A 21543-nucleotide genomic window follows, 5' to 3' on the forward strand; every position below is an offset into this window, starting at 1 on the left:
ATTTAAAGTAGTTTTAAGTATACAAGACATTACAACCTGGCTTTAAAAAGTTTGTTGAAACAATGAATATTTAGTAAATGAATTGCTACATTACTTGCCCATACTTTTCAATTCATCCAGAGATACTAGGATACTAGGTATTTAACTTGCCACTAAATTGGTAGGGTTGGTGACTGGTCGAATAAAAATTCAGGACACATTTTCTGTATACTATATATTATTTTGGCCAAAAGGAAAAATAATAGTTGACTGTTTTTCATCAGTTATCTATGATGTATTGTTGCATTATTCTCCTTATTAAGTTGATAACACCTTGGGTAACTTTAGGATGTCCCTTATAATTTGCCTTCTCAGTTCTATTGCCATTTTTTTTATAACTTTATATTCTGAGTCAGATTTGTATTATCAGTTCCAGGTGTAAGTTAATACCTACCATACCTGAAGTGCCTATAGTATACTAACATTCATGTTATACAATATATATTAGATGTTACTAGTTTTAGGGGAACAACTCATTAATTTGTCATGTACTTTTTAACACTTTCCTTTGAGCATGTAAGCTTTGTTGTTGGGATATTTTTAGGATACTTCTTAAATTAAAGACTTACTAAAGATTATTTCAACAAATAACCACAAATGTTTTACAGTCACTCAAATTTATTTTTATGCTTTCTTTTGTCCTATGTTACTATTTCCAGGAAATAAAGCTACAAAAGTTTATAGCCACTGAAGATTTTTTCCTGCACTTTCATCCATAATAACAAGACCTTTGTGAATATATCTCCTCATTCCAAATTATTTGAATTAAAGGTCAATGTTGATTGAATGAAAGGGAGTTGGAATACATGCAAGAATAATTTAAGTGATTATTTCAAGCGCCTAATAACATTAAAACCTTTTTAAATAAATAAACATTTCTTGTAAATTAATTCAGGGCAGAGTTATAAATGAGTAGTTTTCCCACAAAATAGGACTTGATAATATTGAAAAATAAATGAAAAAGTGTACATGAAGGTAAAATATGGCTTCATCATTACAACCTCTATAAATGTAACAAGTGAATGTGCTAGCTCGTTTCTTGAATTCATCCCAACTGTGTAAAAACTTAAAGTTATTTTCTTATCACATTTCTGTCCCTAAAGAGTATCTGTACGTTCTTATCCCAGACTGCTGCTCTCACATTCGGCAGAAGGGCAGTTATCCACATGCTTACTGTTGCTTCTGGCCACAACGGCTAGTCTCCAAGGAGCTGCTTGAATTTTTTGCTTAAGGTTTCTTCAAAACAAACAAAACAAAATCAAAGTTAGAAGGAAAAAAGTTCTACTCTTCAATTCCCCATTGACCTTCTCCCCTTAGGAATGTGATTTGACCATGTGGGCATTGATGCCACTGGTTTGCCACCAGGAAAACTCAGAGAACCCCCTTGGGTGCCCTCAGATGTACATGAACAGGCTCAGAACATTTTCCTTCTTCCTTCAGGCCTCAGAAGCCACCTTCCTAGCGTTGGTGGTAGCTGGTGCTGGCTATCTGCCAAATCAAAACAAACGAAAAGCCCCGCCAACAACTGCGCAACTACAAACCAAGCAAAAACACATTCTTTCCAGTTTCTTCAGCATTCTAAGCAAAATGTGGGGGTGACCTGGGATGACGGATATCACGGATCATTTTTATCCATCTTTATCTTCTCGAGTGCATTTCGTTTCTTTTTGCAGTTATGCACATCATAGTCATTCTGCATAATAGTGCATCTAAAGTAGAATAATTTTCTCACAACATTATGCAGGTTAGTCATGAAATGAGGCAGTTAAATCCGTCTTTAACTGTGTGCTTCCCATGAGGCAAATGTATTTCACGTTAGATTTGCAGACATTTACAGCGTAAATAAGAAAAACGCTTAAATAAACCATAAAAGATAAGAAAGGCACGACAAACTACTGTGAATTTTTCTCACTAAACACCTGATGTCTATATTTTCAATATAGCGAATAAAATCCCCAATTGATTAATAATAAAAAGTCTACGAACAAAACAGTAAATTTCAAAAAATATTAAGGCAATGCAATACTCTTAACTAAAACTTCAATTGGAGTTTACATTATAAAAAAGGAGTTATGTACAAAAATATTTTAATGAGGCAATTTAACTTATAATTATTTACAGTGGAATTGTTTTTATATATTGCCAGGAGTCAAGTGACTGTTATCATTTTCTTTCATATAAATGATTTAGTGTAAACAATGTTTTGGGGGACTGAAAGTATTAGAAACAAATAGAAGAAAATGGAGTCCCTATGTTCATGAATTAATATAATTGAATAACAAGTCTTTTTGAGCAGCAAAAATTTAAAAAAAAAGCTCTGTTAACTCATGAAGTCCCCAACAGTTTTTCTTTCTTGTGATATTTCCCCATGAAGCAGTTTTAAAAAATCAGAAACTCATCCAGAGTTTTTCTTACTATATTTCATAGCTTTTTAACTTAAACACCTAAAAGAGTTGTAGATATGTTCATTTATTAATTCATTGTGTCATTCATTGACTCAACAAATGTTTATTGAGCATTTTCTGTATTGCAGACACAGTACAAGGTACTGGAGACAAAAGAGCATATAAGACACATGAAGAAGTCTGCATTCTAGTGAGGCACAATGTCAAACACCTAAGGAGTTAAGTGACGTATAGTGGGGCGAGCAATATGGTAGAATAGGCAGGGGCGCCATGGTGGTACCACGAAACTAACAGAAGTTTTGTCATGGAAGGGTTCATGGAGAAAGTGGGCAATAGCCAGGTAAATGGGAGGTAAAGGGGGAAAGGAAGTGAATAAATCCAGGCAAAAAAAGGGGGGTGGGGGCAGCAGAGAGACCATAAAAACATAGCAGGCTTAAGGAGTCACTTGTAGGTCTCTCTAATTCTACAGATACCGAGACCATTAGATATTGAATGGCCTTGCCAAGGTCAAACAGCAGATTTCAAGCTGGGGGCTTGGTTTGCCAGAGTTCCAATGCCGCGTTATTCCCAGTATCCTTGTATCTGTACATAGAGACTATTGTTGAGCACGACAATGATAAGTTACATTCACCTGTCAAAATACCCTGCAGATGTGTCTTACTTTTTAATTACAACCACAGCTGACCATTTAAAATGAACATAACATCAGTTACCGACAGAAGTCAGTTCTCTAACAATGAAAAATAATACATGGCACACAAATCAAGTATCAAAATAGATTCTATCCTAGTTGTTGACAGAGCTAATAGTTATGACATATCGTGTCTCCATAGACATAGAAAACCCAAAACTTGGGTAGTTCTGTTCTTATCATTGAAACTATAAAACATATCTGACTATGTATATGAAACTTTTATTTTTAATTCATTAAAATATGCTTTATTCAGATGTTAATTTTGCTATCTGTAAAATACCAAAATATTGATTTACGGATATTCTTTATACTAAATAGTTATAGTTTCAAAGTAAAGTTTTTAATTGTAAACTATATATTTACTGTAAATAGTATCAATTACTATTATGATGGTGAGTACCTTTGTTCATTTAATTACTATTAGGTAACATTTGTGCCTCTAAAGCTTTATTATTTTTCATTAGAGTGTTTATTTTTTCTTAGGGAAGTATTTTACCAAGCATCATTATTATCTGTTACTTTGAATTTACCAACTGAGATACACCAGTCAGGGAAACAAATCATCTTTTTTTTCTCCTTTGTGCAGAAAACCGGCCCTGAATATAGTATTATTTGTATCATAGGGTTGCCATCTAGTGGCTCTCAGAGGTACTTGTTTGTTAACTTGATAGAATTGATTAAAAATAAGTGGAACTTTGAAACATTGTCCCAGATTGGGCTCAGGAGAATAAAATTAATGTGAAGTAATATAAAGATTAGTTTCTCATAAGAATAATTTCAGATATGAATGTTCTAGAAATATTTTAGAAAATGAAATCAAATATTAAAAACTTACAAAATAGAAAACTGTCATGACTTTTAAGAAATCAGTATTTTGTCCAATATATGCATAAACATTCAGCCCAGACAATATTAGAAAAATAAGTCACACTTAAAAAAACTTTAGATAATAGACTTTATATTTTTAGATGGGAAATATAATCAAGTATAATAACTAAAAACAAAAATATCTCAGAAAATTACTCATTCTGATGATTCAATAGTAATTAACTCTTTTATGGTCAACTTTTTCATTAATAACATAAAGATGATGATCCCCAAGGACTTATTATGAATTCAGCATGATCCTCTGTGACCCAGGTTCAAGGAGTGCAGAATCCCACGTATGGTTGGTACCCCTCACCACCGAATGCATTTTATCTCAAAATACTCTTTCTTCACTTTTGAATTTAAAATTGCTATGAGGACAGCATCATTGACTTTGATGTACATTGTGTTACTTTCTTCCGCCTTCTCTCACCACAGAACATGTTTCAATAAGAGTTTTGATACAATGTTCTCTACCAGTTACATTTCCTTAGGCCCAGATGTAAGGCATCTTTGTTTTACAGTTTCTGTTATTTGTCTTATCACACCTCTCACTTAGCATACAGGATAAACTCAATGAATACAGCTCTTTTTCAAACTTGTTATCTTGGAAATTTTTAAATACAAGGAATTGAAAGAGGAGTAAAATTGGTACGTGTATGCCCTTAACCTCGATGCACAAATTGTTAATATTTTATCCCAGTTGCTTCTCTCTCTGTCTTTTATAATTTGTGTAGTTTAAAAGTGAATTTCTTTGTGGAAAACTTGTATTTATGTTAATATCCTATATAGTTTTGAAGAATTCCTAGTAAATTTTGAAAACAGAAAAAATAATTTACAATGACTTGGCTTCTTATAAATGAAAAAGTTTATAATTAAATTTCTAAAATTGTATTTATCTTAAGCCTTTAAATTCAATTTCTACTTCATTATTCTATTTCTAAACCTGGTATAACAAAAACAATCACCTTTACTTTTTAAAATTTAAATCAGGTAACTAAACTTGAAAAAAAATTCTTACAAAGTGTTCCATTTACAACTCAGTTGATTTCTTTCTCAAAATTTAAACCATAAAAATACATGTAATCTAAGTTTTTAAAAGTTTTAAAGGCTTCACCTTAGAAAAACCTTCATAGACATTGAAATAGTTTATAAATTCTACACAATAAAATTTATAAATATGACACTCATCTTTTAAATTCTGTTTATATACTTGGTCAAATTTGTCTGTCTGTACCTTTAATAATTCAAATTCCAAAATTGAGTATGCAGTTAAAATATGTGAATGTGGAAACACAGTTTGTTTGAATGCTCTCAAACTTTAGCACGTTAAATACTGCATGTAATTGTGCACCTTCCAAATTTAACGGAAAACCATTAATACTTCGGGTTTAGTGTGGTCATCATCTCTGTTTGTAAACCTGACCAGAGTTATATGACACTCACTAAGAACCTAACTTTGCCACCCTAAATGGAGGTTGCTATTTCCAGTGATCTGCTGCTGTCACTTTTTCCTTAATCAGAGAGTTTGCGGGACAGGACCCAGAGGCTATGGAGGCCCAGAACAACCCCTGTGGCCTCACTGATGGGCACACTGCCTGCCTTTGGTTGTCACTTTGACAAAAGCGGACGCCAAGTCCCTATGCTTCACAGGTGTTGGTCTTTCTGGGCTGCCAGTTATAGCCTTATGTTATTTCTCTGTTGTTAAACTCTTTCTTTCTTTCCTCATAATGTCTTTCTTTCTGGCTGGCTCCAGACACATTGTCATTTCTTGAGACATGGCGTTCATTTTTGTGCTCCTCAGTGTGATGTAAGTCTGCCGTCTCCACCACGTGTCACAGCTAACTCCATTTATTATGTTGATTGCCACACTAAATTATGAACTCTCTAGCTTTCCTCTGTAACCAACAAATTGACAAATTAAATGGCAACTAGTTGGATTTACACAGCGTTGTCAGACTTTGTGGATTCCACACCCAAATCATGTTGATGGAGCCATTTCTTGTTACAAAAAAGATTTTATTAGCTGGCTCTCATATGCCAATAATAATAATAATAATACCCTGATGTTATGACTTTTAAGAGTTTAATAAAATGAGATTAAACCAGGTTATTTATCAAATGCTCATATAAGTCTTAGCATGTGCCAGCTACTCTTTCAAGTTACCCTTAACCCTTTTGAGTGCTATTCCTATTAATAAATAAGGAAACGGAGAGGTTAAACAACTTGCCCAAGTTCACGCAGCTGGTAAGTAGCAGAGTCAGGGTTGAAATTGGCAGCCTGACTATACCATGCATGCCTTTAACAATAACATTAACTTTGTAAGGTTGTATTTATTGTAAACCTAAATGTGGCTTACTGTAGTTGTGGTTTATACACTGTCTTCAGATCCAGAAGCAAGCACTGACTTCTTTCTAACTGATGTTTCCACGTAGGCACTGAACTGTTTGCTGGCCTCTACAGCGACTACTGGGGCAGAGACGCTGCGGTGTTCCGGAGCATGGGGCGGCTGGCCCACATCCGCACCGAGCATGACGACGAGCGCCTGTTGAAAGGTAGGACTGTGGGGAAAGAGTATGTAAATCAGAATCAAATGTAAATCTAGAATTCATGAGGAATTTTCCATTTTAGTGATAATAACTACAAGTGTGATATATATTTTTACAAATTTTAGGGTTTTAAAATTAGCAATATTTGTGAATTAAAATATTATATATGTATATTATTTTATATCAAAATGATTTGGCTTTATTTTAAAACCAGTATATTTACAACAATGATTAGAAATAAATATTCAGCCCTGGCTGGTGTGGCTCAGTGGGTTGAGTGCTTGCCTGTGAACTAAAGGGTGGCTGGTTCAATTCCTAGTCAGGGCACATGCCTGATTTGCGGGCCAAGTCCCCAGTAGGGGGCGCATGAGAGGCAGCCACACATTGATGTTTCTCTCCCTCTCTCTCTTCCTCTCTTCCCCTGCCTCTAAAAATAAATAAAATCTTTAAAAAAATAAAAAAGAAAGTAGGATTCATATGGAGAAAACAAAGCAAATACATGAAAAGTAAAAAACCCTTCCATCCAATAAGTTGTTATTTCAGTTGGCATCATTTTGGATGGATTGATTGCTTTACTTTGCTCATTTTAATAGAATCCCATTGTACTTTAGAGACAAATAAAATGGGAGGAAAATCACTAGCCATTCATTCATTTAGAAACAAATAAAATGCTAGGAAAATCACTAAACATAGAATTCTTTGTAAGGAATTATTTATATATTTTGGCACATGGGATACTTAAGGACTAAAACATCATTTTATGGTGAGCATTGTCATTATTTTCAGCCTTTTTATTAAGCTTTAATGTGCACACTTATTATTGGCAGCATGTTAGTATTAAAATATTTTACCTTCCATATCAATCAAAGTTTATTCCCTGAGAGCCTTTAGACTACAAACACAAAAACTTAAATTTTCTATCTTAAAATGGAAATGGTCTTTCATGAACTAGACTACTGTATAATTTATGAATCTAAAAATAGACTTCTTTACTAAAATACTTTGCATATATTTACATTGACCTTTTATATGTATGGGAAGAAATTGTTTATGGAGTTTACCATTATGGTATGCCCAATGTGGCTTTCTATGAATGCTTTTCAAGTCTATAAAACATGGTGTTCAAAAATTGTTTCACCTTGACTATTATTTTCCAATTAAATTGTCCTCTAGTATTTCAAAGAAAACTTGTTTATTGCAAATAAAATGAAGATAGATACCTGATTTTTAACATTTAATGTAAAATTGCAAGGAAAATATTTCTTCATAAAGAATGAAAGTTAAACTGAAGCCTCCATGTGATATGTAATTGGTTTAAATAACTTACTGTTTTGTGATAGTAACTATTTTAATTTTATGTTTTTTCCTTCGGTAGAGCCAAAATTTGTAGGTTCATATATGATTGCTGACAATGAAGACCGAGATGACAACAAAGTGTATTTCTTTTTCACGGAGAAGGCGCTGGAGGCAGAAAACAAGGCCCACGCCATTCACAGCAGAGTGGGACGACTTTGCTTGGTGAGAAATGTGTTTCTCCCTCATTCAGCTTCCTTGTCTCCTGATTTATGGTCAGGCCTTTGTTAATGTTAGAGTAGGATTCTACTTTAAAATATTTACTGCTATTCTGTCGGCTGTCTAAAATTTGTATTTACTATCTCATCTTTATACTTTATGTTCAGTGAAAGTTTTCTCTCAGGGGACCTTTGCATTTTGTATGATTTCCCCATTTTCAAAGCCATACTAAAGAAATAGTGTAAAATTAAGTTGTTCTTCTTCCCCCACAGAAGTTCGAGCTCCATTTTTAAAAATTAACTTAAGCAAATTGTTTTAGTTCCTTTAGTCTAAGTATTACATTCTAAATATTGTAATTTACATACGTATGTTTCAACAATGCAGTTGGCTGATTCTGTAGAAAAATATCATCTGTAGTTTGTTGGGGGTTCAGATAGGTTGTTTAAGAACATTTAAAATCAACTGAAGTAGATATATATATTGAGAGAATGCTAATAATGTTAGGAGTGTAAAGGTACTCTGGTATTTAGGATATTTAATGAGTACATTTCAGAAGGAAATTGTACATATGTCACTGTGTACATATAGTATGTGTATGTGTGTACAGGTATATATTGCATATTTTATGTGTGTTTGTGTTTGTGTATATTTGAAGTTCTTTTTTCTAAAAGAAGAAAAATGAAAGTATGTTAGGATATTTTGAGATAAGCAGTTTATAACAAAATAATAAAGATTACTATATCATAAAAGCCACTACTTTATTTAGAAGAAACTGCTCTATGAACATGGTTTAATACTCATCAAGTATAGTAATGGGCCAGAGTGAAGTACACTGGCCAGGTAGAATGTGCAAACCTAAAAAAAAATTATGACAAATTGCATCTGTTATTATTTGAAGTTTATGCTAAATTTTCCGTATTAAATGAAAAATCTGTATGTGTAATGACACAAAATTTGTTGTCAGTAAAAGTTCTGTAAGTGCCCATTTACCTACTTTTTGATTTTCACAGAACGACGTGGGCGGACAGAGAATACTGGTGAATAAATGGAGCACTTTCCTGAAAGCGAGACTGGTTTGCTCAGTGCCTGGGCTGAATGGAATTGATACGTATTTTGATGAATTAGGTAAATATTGGGAGAATTAAATTTTAGTCTTTGAGGTAGATGCCACTGTATAACCTTCGCTGTCTCTGGCACTTGTGGAAACTTGCTTTCTGCAATGTTTGACTTCCAACTTGGAGCAGGTTTCTGTTCTTTCCTACTGGCGAGGTCCACGGTGGAGGGCAAAGGAGTTGCAGGAACAGAAGGAGACCTCAGGAGCTTGGTCAGCACTTCGTCCTTCCTTGAGGCTCAGCTTGAAGCCATGCTGAACAGCCAAGTATTTCTCTTGGTTGTGGTTTACTCACGGTTGTAGGACTGCATGTGAAAATGTGTCTGATGAGTTCTAAGCTATTTTGTCAATATATTTTCTTTACATGCAAATAGAACCAAAAATACTAAGTAATGTAATTGTCCTTAATTTTTCAGAGGATGTTTTTTTGGTGCACACCAGGGATCACAAGAACCCAGTGATATTTGGACTATTTAACACTACCAGGTGAGAAATCTGTGTGGTCAATAATATATTATGGAACAAAATATGCCTTCCCCTTCCCTGTGTATCTTGGAAATACTATTGACCTGCTCCCTTTCTCGTTTTTTATATTTCACAAGTCACCAATTTCTCTTCATTATCCTATGTTTACAATCGTTCTTTCAATTTTAAAGCCACAATCTCAATCTGGATCTCTATTTGCTTTTGTTTGAAGTATCCTGGCATCCACCTGTGCTCAGTATCCTGATTGTTTCCTTCCCTCTCTGATCCCCAATAGAATGGGTCTTTTTATCATATAGTTTATAAGATATCAGTTCCATGCTAGAGAGTCTAGGATAAGTTTTTTACTGAGAGCTACATTGGTTAATAACATTATATAAGTTTCTGGTATAAAACATTGTAATTCAATATCTGTATACACTGTAGTGTATTCCGCAACAAAAGTCTAATTTCCATCCACCACCATGTATCTGACCCCCTTTACCCAGTTCTCCCTCCCCCCGCTCCTTCCCTCCCCTGGTAACCACCAATCTGTTGTCTGTATCTACGAGTTTGTTTTCATTTTGCTTGCTTATTTGTTTCTTTTTTGTTTTATATTCCACATGAGTAAAATCATGTGGTTTTTCTCCTTTTCTGTCTGACTTCTTTGTGAACTTAACTCCATTGGGAAGGAAACAACTAGGATAATTCTTGTCATGGAAAATTTTCCAAGTCAGACTCTCAAAGTTATCAACCGATACCCACTCAGCTTTCGAAATACTTCCTCCATGCTCTCTGAAGTTCTGCTTTTGACAGGGTAACGCTATCACTGGATCGCAGTATCTACTTCATTAGTTCCTGTCGCTGTGATTTTATTTATCTGCTTCTCTTGCTTCCAACGACCTTCTTTCTCAGTTCTTCAATAGTTGTCAGTTTTCATCTTCGAGAAATAGTCCTTCCTTCTTAATCACAAAAGACTTTATTTACCCTTTGCTCAGGTTGTCGTATTTCTGTGTAGATTTACAGAGAACACATGTTTGAAATTTGCCTTCCATGTTTAAAATTTACATAAGCTGCTCATGTTTAAAGTTCATCATCTATTATTTTCCCTTTTTTATGTTTTTATATTTTGTATGCATTTGGAATATGAATACGTTTTGTTGAAAGTATGTGTGTGTGTATATATGTGTATATATATATATATGTGTGTGTGTATATGTGTATGTATATATATATGTGTGTGTGTGTATATATAATTTTCCGGGTGTCTTTCCAAATAAGGCAGGGTGGAGGTGAGATGACTGGAATGAGAAATGGAAAACACACCTCAATTCTCGAGAAAGGGATCAAATGGTATAGCATAGTTCCTCTTTTGCATTCCCTCAGCCTTAAACTGTGACATTATCATGTTTAACTTCTTTGCTCAGTGTCTCTCCACAAAGCTTTTGTTTAGTTTCCTAGCAGGTGATTTCATATGCTCACTTTGAAAAAATAATACAGCTCTTTGAATGAGTTTCCTGCTATTGTAAGGAGACCTTTTCTTCAACAGAGAAACATGGAAACAATTTTGCTGTCAATTGTTCCTTCATGCAAAGAAAAGTAGCCACTATAGATTGTTAGTTATCACAGTCTATAGAAAAACCCTTACCTTTTTTAGCTTTATCTTCTCCCTTAGACCAGTGGAGAATTTATGCATCGCATTATAATTCCATGGCTTTATGTGATAAATACAAGCTATGGGATAATCAGTATAGTTTTCTATGGGTTAATCAGTTTGTGAGCTGCTTTCCTAAATGATAGCATAATGGATCGGTCTAGATTTCAAAGACAAGACATTACTTTCTTCCATAAGTTCAATGGTGACTATTCAATATATACCTAACAGTTTCCCAGCTGTTTCCTGACCTAAGAGTAGATATGCGTAGCATGGTGATCAAAGGTTTATTGCCACTTCAATAGGGAGACTATCTCTGGTTTTCTCACTATTGCAGGCATTTCCAATTGCTTCAAGGTGTGTTATAAAATGTGTGAATTGATGTTCTAAAACAGCATCATAACTGCTGTTCTACAGGTGTCCCAGAGTGTAGGAACTTTCGTATGATAAAGAACTTTTCATCTTGCAAAGCACTTTCACATTGATTATTTTAATTCTCACAATGAGGGGGCTGGGGAAATGTGAGGCCCTATTCATTCAGATCGTGCCACACCAAGAAAAGGGCCAGAGTTTTAAGGCAGATCATTTAAAAAGTCAGTTTGCAGAATTTTATTCCATTTGCCCCCAGTAAAATTTGCCATAGTCAGTCAACTACTGTCTGTAACCTCTGCAAGTAGGAATTTTTATCTCAGAAATAGTTTCAATTGCTGTTCCTGGTAAGGAATCTGGATTCTATATAATTTAAATAATTTCCCCCAAATTAATCTATTTCTACTCCAGCACCATTTCCAGTGACCTAGAGGAATTAATATACAGTAAGCTTCCTCATGTCCACATGACCCCTAGGTAAAGAATGGGACAAATGCCCCCCATTTTCATGAGGCTTTAGCTTGTTATTCAGATAATATACACTGAGAAATCTTAATAAACTTGGATAGAATTTGGAGCAATGTTAACAATATGATGATTAAGAGAACTCTGTCTATTCTTAATATAGAATAACATACCAGGAGTTAAAACCTTAAAATGAATAATTCAGCTTGGGAATGAATCTTTTCAAATGTTAAACCCATCTAGTCCTTAATAAAAAATATAAAAACACCATATAAAGTTTAGCAATAAAAAAGTGCAGTGACATAAGTATGTCCTTTTTTTATTCTAATGATGTCATTTTAATTTATTATAAAAAGTAGGCAAATAAATATTAAGTTTGGGAGTTTTAATTCTTGAAATATTACAATAGTTAATATTTCTAGAATATCCTGTGCTTAAGAGATCAGAACATTTTTACCCAAAAGACTTCATTCCTATGGGTAGTTTGGCGGGCTTGCCTGGGTGAGTCGGAGTGAATTCCGTGCCACTGATGGCCTGTCTTGTGTGTTTTTCAGTAATATATTCAGAGGACACGCTATATGCGTCTATCACATGTCCAGCATCCGCGCAGCTTTCAATGGGCCCTACGCACATAAGGAAGGACCTGAATACCACTGGTCACTCTATGAAGGGAAAGTGCCCTATCCACGGCCAGGTTCTGTAAGTTCAGACATTTAACAAAATATTCTTACTTTAAAGGCTCCTAGTAATATTTTGTTCACTGTTTCAGATGCTTTACAAAACTTGGCATTAAACAGTTAAATCCTACATATACAAATATACTTGCATGGTAAAGAAAACTCACTTCTTGTATCTAGTTACTGCATGTTTGTTATTTAAATAATCTATGGTGGGTACATCTTAACAGCATTATGAAGTATTTATTATCACTGGTATTTGGCTAAGTAACTCCAGCTAAAATTTTATTTTTAAGGTTACTGGTGAATACAATAACAATCAATCAAAGGATCACATATTCCTCCCAGCCTCTCCGGGAGAATTAGTGCCACATATAATTTCTGAGCAGGACACATTTTTATATTCTAATATTTGGGTTCTATGCCACACTGATATTTGTGTTCTGGGCCAAACTTTCTCCTCAATTCTCACTTTAGCATCTAAAAGCAGCTTTTCCTCTGCTCCTTCAGAATACTTAACATCTCACTTACCATTCTCGCTGGCTCCTAGAAGTGCCAATACAAAAGTGTTAGTTACTAGGGCACAGGAAGTTCTGCTGACTGACTGAACTGGTGATACCAAGACTTTCCCTCATCAGCCGTTCAAACTATTGTGCCTTTAACTGTACACCTGTCTAAAAATGATGATGACCACGGCGATGGTGATGGTGATGGCAGTGATGACTTTGGAATCATGTACCCTGTGCGCAACGAAGTTGGGAAAACGTATGATCATTTTACGAGCTATGTGAGCCACAGAGAACACTTAACGTGTCATTCAAGTCCAAGTCTAGTCTTTCTGAGCAGCTGGGGAAAGGCATCCCTATGCTGATTCCACAGGTACTTGCAGGTCAAGCAGAAACCCTTCTGCAGAGCCAAATCCGAAGTGGAAACAGACCTTGCCTGCACTAATGAGTGTAAGGCTGCGCCATTTCAATCACTCCCTCGCACTGGCTTAAAATTATGACTTCCAGTAAGGCAGAAAGTGTATTTTATTTCACTCTGCTGATTGAAATTACAATTTAAACGGAGAAAACTCACTCCTGTGGCTTTGCTGGAAAAGCTTCTTGAAACCACATGGTATGAAAGGAGATTTGGAGGAAGTGACTGGTTACTGAACCGCTTCCAGGCTGGTCCAAAATGTTTCCAATTATACATCGTGAAAGTACACTCAAGCGAAAAATTCAGGCCAAATTAAGAAACGTGGCTCAATTTTTCAAACAAACCATTAAACGATTCCCTCTTTGCAGCAGCTGATTACTAAACGACTGTATTTATACTCTAAAGCGGACATTTTTTTATCAAAATAACCATTGCAGTTGCTGCCGATTCTGGAGGAAAGTACGCAAAAAGAGGGAGTGCGTAATGACAAGCGTGATTCCACAGTTACAGGTACTCATTCCAAGGAGCAGCTATGGTGCTGTTGGATATTTATTTTTAGAGACAGCGATTTAAAAATTGAGACATGTTTCAGCAAGTATTTCTGATTTCTCAGTTTATTCTGTCTAATCCACATAAAAACACTACAAATTCATACAGATTACAGTAGAACAGAGAGGGTTTTTCCTGAACGAGTAATGATGGAATTTGAACAGGTTCCGATATTACAGGACTAAATTCTAGTTGGTGAGCCCGCGGCAGCCGTCACCAATGACCGTCATCATCTCCGTAGTGGGAAAGCTGCTGTGGGGACGAAAAGATTGAGCACAACAAAGGGGCTTTTGGTTTCGCTCTGAACTACACATTGTTCACCTTCAAAGTTTAATTTACAATGTAAACAAATGAATTTCAGAAAACAGGGAAAATAATTACAATATTTATGATCTTATACATTTTTACCACCTTCAAGCGGTACCAGTATTAAATATACTGCACTTTTCCAGGATTTCACTACTTTCTGTGTACTTCTAATGTGTATTTTCACTGCTTTCTGTGTATTTCTGTATGTTTAAAATCATTCAGAATCTCCTTGCAATTTTTAATGTAGATTTCATTTCTGTAATGAAGAGTATATGATCACTAAATGTTTCTAAATGCACAGGTAATTAATCCAGTGTATCCACTTTTCTAATTCTTTTGATTACTGATTTAAATTTGCTCTTTAGATGTAAGACAAGAAAAAAAATGACCTCATCTGCTTGTGTTTCAGTGTGCCAGCAAAGTGAATGGAGGGAGGTACGGATCCACCAAAGACTATCCCGATGATGCTATCCGATTTGCAAGAAGCCATCCACTTATGTACCAGCCCATAAAGCCTGTCCATAAAAAACCAATACTGGTAAAAACAGATGGAAAATATAACCTGAAACAAATAGCAGTGGATCAAGTAGAAGCGGAGGATGGCCAATATGATGTCTTGTTTATTGGGACAGGTAAAGAGGTTAGAAAGACTCGAGATATTTAAATTGAACCGTGTACTCAATAACATTATTAATATTTAAAAAAACTACCTACAGCACATCTCCTTTTGATATATTATCTTATCACACACTGATTATTTGCTGCACTGGAAGAGAGGATTTGGGGCAGTTCCAGCACCTAATTTGCAATACATGGTCAATACTTAATGCACTTGGACAAATGAAGGTCAATACTTAATGCACTTGGACAAATGAATAAGTGAAGGCGCAAATAACTGATGTTAATAAGCAATGCTGGTTCCAAGCAGAACTTATCACAGAGAGTGTAAGGCCTGTGGATGGTTCTCCTGCCATTCCCCAGGACCATGGCCAGCTTTGGCTGCTCAGTAAGGTCTCAAGAATTTTTTAACATTTGGAACAATAACTTCACCTAAATTCAAAATCACAACTTTTATCAGGCTCCATCAGAATTAACCATTTGTACCAAACAGGCCAAATGTTATTCATAATAGAGTTAAACATTAAGGTCAAAGTTATAATACCCTGCATTAATAAAATAAGTTATAATAAATATGCTAAAAGTGAAATTTTCAAATAAATCTATAATTTCAGTTAATGCCATAATGCTACTTTAGATCTAGCTTGCGAAAGAGAACTTGGAATCTTTCAGCATCCAGAGTAATATGTAGCAAATATTGTCAAACACTTTAAAATTCTATAGTCATTCAAAAAGTTTTTAAATGACCATTTTTTTCTTTTGTCATATGCATTATAATAATTGCTACAACAGTGCTGTTTAAAGGGCAAGCATTCTATCATACATAACTTTAATCATAGACATCTGATTCCACAGAGACATCACATGTGCCCAAATCAGGAACCAGGTTATAGGGTTAATATTGGTACGTGGGCTTTTGCAGTCATACGTGTTGAGAAAGCAAACATTTAAACAGGAAACATTCATCTGATTTCCAGAAATTGATCTCTAGTACAGGGTGAATTTTATCCATTTATTTTAGGATATTAGTGTTAATAACATGCTCTGCACTGTGGGATCAAGATTAACAAAGCATCAGATTTCTTTAACAAACTTAAGCTACCTAAGCCATGAATTCAGTCACAGTGGCATCAACAGTTTTTAAGAGTTCTATAAGCGAGATCATATTTGATAAAGTCAGTCGTGGGAAAAAAGTATGTTATTTCTAAATGTCCTAGAAAGTAATCCAAAAATACTTTTAGAAACACTTTCTTGTTAGATTAACCAAAGCTATTTGAGAGAATTTCAGGAATACCGGGCATATACTTATGTTATCATGGAAACCATGTGTAACTCATAATCATGTTGTACCACAGCTTTTCAACACAAAAGAACATATTTGATGAATGTGTGAGGAATACAACATTGGAACATCCTACAAATGATAGTTATTTTCCTCCAAGTTTACCAGATACATGCTCTAATATTACCTACCTACCTGCTTATCTATCTATCTATCTATCTATCTATCTATCTATCTATCTATCTATCTATCGAGGGAGTCCTTATTGCAAAATCAGTGGCAAATTATTCATTTGAGTTTCATCTTTACTTCTTTGCTTGATGTGATAATAATTGTGGGATATTTAATGAGTGTGCTTGGTTATAAAAACTATGACAAGTTGTATTCTTTTTAGTGTATAATACAGGTAATTGTTATTAGTTTCATTTTAATCAAATTTTATTAACTTAAATACAAGATTTAATCAGTTTTAAGCAAGTTGATAAATACCATAGAAACTCTTGGATCAGTGCCTCCAAAGTATTTATTTTTTCACTGTTATTTTTGGCACTACACCAATTTTCTTTTCAGGCAAATTAGCGTCTTATTAAATTTTCATTGTAACTAACAGGTGCAGAATATCAGGAATAATACAAGTTAGGTATGCTTTTAAAGCATGAATGTGAATGTAGAAAGTTACCGATAATTATGGAAGTTAAGGGAGTAGTACGGGAGCACTCATTGCACTATTCTCTCAATAGTGGGTCTTGAAACTTTTCTTATTAAAAGTGTGTGTGTGGGGGGGGTGTTACTTTAGTGTGTTGTTCCCTAAGATTTAAACTATATTTTCTTACCTGGAAATGTGTTTTATGTACAAAATTTTCTTTCATCATACATCACAGAAGAAACTAAAATAATATGTCTTATATTTTCTTCCAAAGATATTTTCTTTTGACTCCTAACCTTTAATTGGATTTTTGAATCATTATTTAAAAAATAATTATGTATAATTTATGGGGGGGGTTGGCCAGACATATAAAGTTATTATTTTTTCTAATTAAAAATATAAATATGTAACTAGTATAAGATATAAATATGTTGTTTTACCCAGCAATGATTAAATATTTCATGCATCTAGATTTCAAATCTTATTTGAACCCAGAGTCCTGAAGTGGTTTTGAATTGTTTGAAAGCCAGATTTTAACAAAACTTCTAGTTTATCGCTCTCTCTCTTTTTTTCTTACAGATAATGGAATTGTGTTGAAAATAATCACAATTTACAACCAAGAAACAGAATCAATGGAGGAAGTAATTCTAGAAGAACTTCAGATATTCAAGGTATTTTTGTTTAAAAAAATATATGTGTCTATATATATAGGTATGTAGATATATATATATAGGTATATAGATCTACATATATATGTGTAGATACATATATATACCTATATATAGCCAACATTTATGTATTACAGACAATTCCAAGTGAACTGTGAAAAGTAAAGACATTATGTCAGTTTTTTCCCCTAACAGGCATGTTGTGAACTCAGAGTGATTTGAAAGTGAGGAATGATTTAAAACTCTGTTGCATCTCTTTTATTGTCATAGATTATTCAAATGAATAGGCCAGTAATTACCTAACATGAGAAGAATTTCAATATCACATATGAATTCCAGAATCATTATCACAAAGTTTCATCTTATATAAAAGTACAATAAAAACAGAATTAAAAAATAACGGTAGGTTTTATACTGGAGACACTGTGGTGTGAAAGGCACATCATAGCATGTCAATTACACAGAGAATTTACTGAAAAAAGAAAAAATTCAGAATAATGGAAAAATTAGACATGACAGAAACAGTTGTATCTATTTATGCCCACAAATACACACGGAGTCAAGTCTTCACATTTGTGGTGGTTTCATTCTTTAAAGAGGCCTTGAACACGGAATTGGTAAACGCTGGTCATTGGCCCTGGGAGAAATGAAGGTTAGGTTCCTGGGAGTCTCCAGTCACAACTGTTTGTCCATTGATCAATATGTAACCTTGTTTAATGCATGTTTCTGTTTAAAGACACCTATTTCATGTATATTGTTGATCAATTCAGTTTCCACTGAACTCGCGGCCTATAGCACTATACCCCACGCCTGAACAAAGCTTATTTAACATGCTTAATTTCTCCATGAGGCATAACACAGGCTTTTGGAGAGTAGGAACCTTATACGGCACTTCTTCACTGTGCTTAGGGGCCATTTTAAACATGAAAATTACCAACAAAACGCACAAAAATGTGAAAAGTGTGGCACCAAGTAGGCCGCGAAAAGGACGCTTTCCACATGAGAGCTGAAACAAGAAGGCAGCTTGGATGGGCGCCGGCGGGCTGCGCACACTGGGCACCGCAGACTGCGCCGCTCGGCACACGAGGGTCCCAGAGTAACTGGAAACACCGCAGACACTGGTATGGGGTCACAGTGACTTTTAGAAAGTAGGCAAATCTGCAGACACGCATCTATAAATAATGACGATTGATTATATATGTATGTAATGAATATATATGAAAATATTCTTATTGATGGAAAAACAGTTCATTTCACCGTGGCTGTCTTGGAGATTGGATTCCCTGCAACTAGGACCAAAGCTAAACACATTTCTATTTCAACCAGAGCAGCTATGCTTTTGCTCCTTTTTCATATTGGGCCTTTGTGTAAGAATTCATTTCACATCGGAGACCGTGGTGCTCATGTTAACAGCATCCACAACAGCTTCCAGTTCATATTAAACCTTAAGAAACATGGTTGCCTGAGTGAATAAATGAATGCATGCATGTACCATAAAGGGTTCTGGAGTTTAAAATATTTTTTAAAATTGACAAAGGCAATCAAATTTTCTCTTTTATAAAATAATTCTCCTAAGGGTAATCATCCACAGAGTGAATCCCATCGGCCAATTGCTTTCCTTGCAGAACTGACCAGAGTTTGTGGTCCTTACAGACACTCTAGTCGCCATCACTGTCCCTGAAATAATGCATGGGCTCTCAGGGCTCTGCTATAGAAGCACTTCCTTTGGAACAATTCTGAAACAAGGAGGTTATTCATCTCATTCATAGCATCCTGGGTGCATTGTGATTAACCACAGGAACTCCGACAGAAGAGCTTTGTTTAGGTTTGGGCTAAAACAATGAAAGATGACATGTTTTTAGCAATAACACCTATGTGAGGACATAATAACTGTTTTACTTTCAATGGTTCAACTACTGTATAAGAAAAACAAAACTCCAACTTGATTATTTTAAGATACCTGGGTTTCCAAAGCATGAATAATATTCAAATGCAAATACAAAAAGTACATGCCAGAACAAATAAGCTGCTTAAATTATCCACTACTTTTCTCAGCTACACATCTGTCCCACTCTTTTAGAAAAGGCTTTTAAATAGAAAGCTATATTTTAATATCTATAGTTGCCTATCAGTTTACTAAAATGAAAGCTGTAGAGTGCTTGGCATAGAACCACGCACACATAGTGTGATTTCAGGAGATTATAACAATAGTAAGGCATGTTCCTACATTTTCTTTACTAAAAGGAAACATTTTAATTTTTCAGGATCCAGTTCCTATCATTTCTATGGAGATTTCTTCAAAGAGAGTAAGTTGTGCATTTGCGTGTTCTGTATGTGAGTTCAGATCAAAGGATAGAGTGTAAGTGCATTCGCTTCTATCTGAACAGGTTACAGTTTTCTTCTAACAAAAAATACACAGTGATTCACATGTAATACATTTCTCTATTTTATTTTTAAAAAGGCAGACATGAGTCAATTTACATCTACAATTACATGACATTGTTCCATACTTTTTGCTAATAGTTTTGCAGAAGTAATGGTAATGCAAAGTATTTGTGCAGTGAAACACAAACCTCCAGTCCGTCTTACTGGGCCCAGTTTCCAGTGTAAATGTCTCAGAAACAGTTGCATATATTCCTGAAATTTATTAATAAGTAACCTTTTATGTTTAGGCAAATGGAAACACACAATGTTACTTGTTCTGCTACTTGTCCTTTTTACTTAACGGCCTGCCTGGCAGGTGATTCCATGTCATCCAATTCCTATATATCTACATCACTCTCCTAAATGTCGTATGCCAATGTACACTCTTGGCAGGAATGTGAATTGGTGCAGCCACTATGGAAAAGAGTATGGAGGTTCTTTAAAACCTTAAAAATAGAATTACCATATGTTCCAGTAATTCCACTTCTGGGCATTTATCTGAAGAAAATAAAAGCACTAATTCAAAAAAATATCTGCACTCCCCAGTTCATTGAAGCATTGTTTTCAATAGCCAAGACGTGGAAACAGCTACGTGACCGTCAAAGGATGACTGACTAAAGAAACTGTGACACATACTATATACAATGAAGTATTATTCAGTCATGAAAAAGGAACACTGCCATTTGTGATGGCATGGTTGGAGCTTGAGGGAATTATGCTAAGTGAAATAAGTCAGAGAAAGACACAAATACCATGTGGACTCACTTAAATGTGAAATTTTTTAAAAAGAGCTTATAGATACAGAGAACAGACTGGTGGTTGCCAGAGGCTTGGGGCAGGGTGAGCAAAGTGGGTGAAGATAATCAAAAGATACAAACTCCCAGTTATAAAATATGTAAGTCCTGGGGATGTAATATGCAGCATGGTGATTATAGTTAATACTGCATCAAATATTTGAAAGTTGCTAAGAAAGTAGATCTTAAAAGTTTTCATTACAAGAATAAGGAGTTTGCACCTGTGTGTGGTGAGGGACGTGGACTAGACTTGTGACGATCAATTGGCAAAACATAAGATATTGAATCATTACATTATATACCTGAAACTAATGTAACATTGCTTGTCAATTATATCACAATTTTGCAAATGCAAAAATAGATTATTTTATTAATTAATCTCCTACAGAACATCTCTATTGATCTTTTTAAAAGACCTACAGTATTAGATGATCAAAGAGTATTTCTACTTAGAAAATAATAAAATAATAGTCAACTACTTGAGAACTTGTCAAGTCACTAGCAATTGTGTTACTTATGCATCCAAG

The 21543-nt window shown here is 34.7% G+C and overlaps 1 protein-coding gene across 1 annotated transcript in view; it reads left to right on the forward strand.

Annotated features, from left to right (window-relative positions):
- The window catches only part of SEMA3E (semaphorin 3E), a 249828-nt gene that overhangs the window by 199832 nt on the left and 28453 nt on the right, over window positions 1–21543 (forward strand). Inside the window, exons 6-13 of the mRNA XM_024559078.3 lie at window positions 6442–6561; window positions 7931–8073; window positions 9078–9192; window positions 9595–9664; window positions 12683–12827; window positions 14994–15216; window positions 17710–17801; window positions 20063–20104. Coding sequence (XP_024414846.2) covers window positions 6442–6561; window positions 7931–8073; window positions 9078–9192; window positions 9595–9664; window positions 12683–12827; window positions 14994–15216; window positions 17710–17801; window positions 20063–20104 — 950 coding nt within the window. The remainder of the gene's footprint in view (window positions 1–6441; window positions 6562–7930; window positions 8074–9077; window positions 9193–9594; window positions 9665–12682; window positions 12828–14993; window positions 15217–17709; window positions 17802–20062; window positions 20105–21543) is intronic.

Source organism: Desmodus rotundus, chromosome 6 (genome assembly GCF_022682495.2).
Source record: "Desmodus rotundus isolate HL8 chromosome 6, HLdesRot8A.1, whole genome shotgun sequence".
Classification (NCBI taxonomy): Eukaryota; Metazoa; Chordata; class Mammalia; order Chiroptera; family Phyllostomidae; genus Desmodus; species Desmodus rotundus.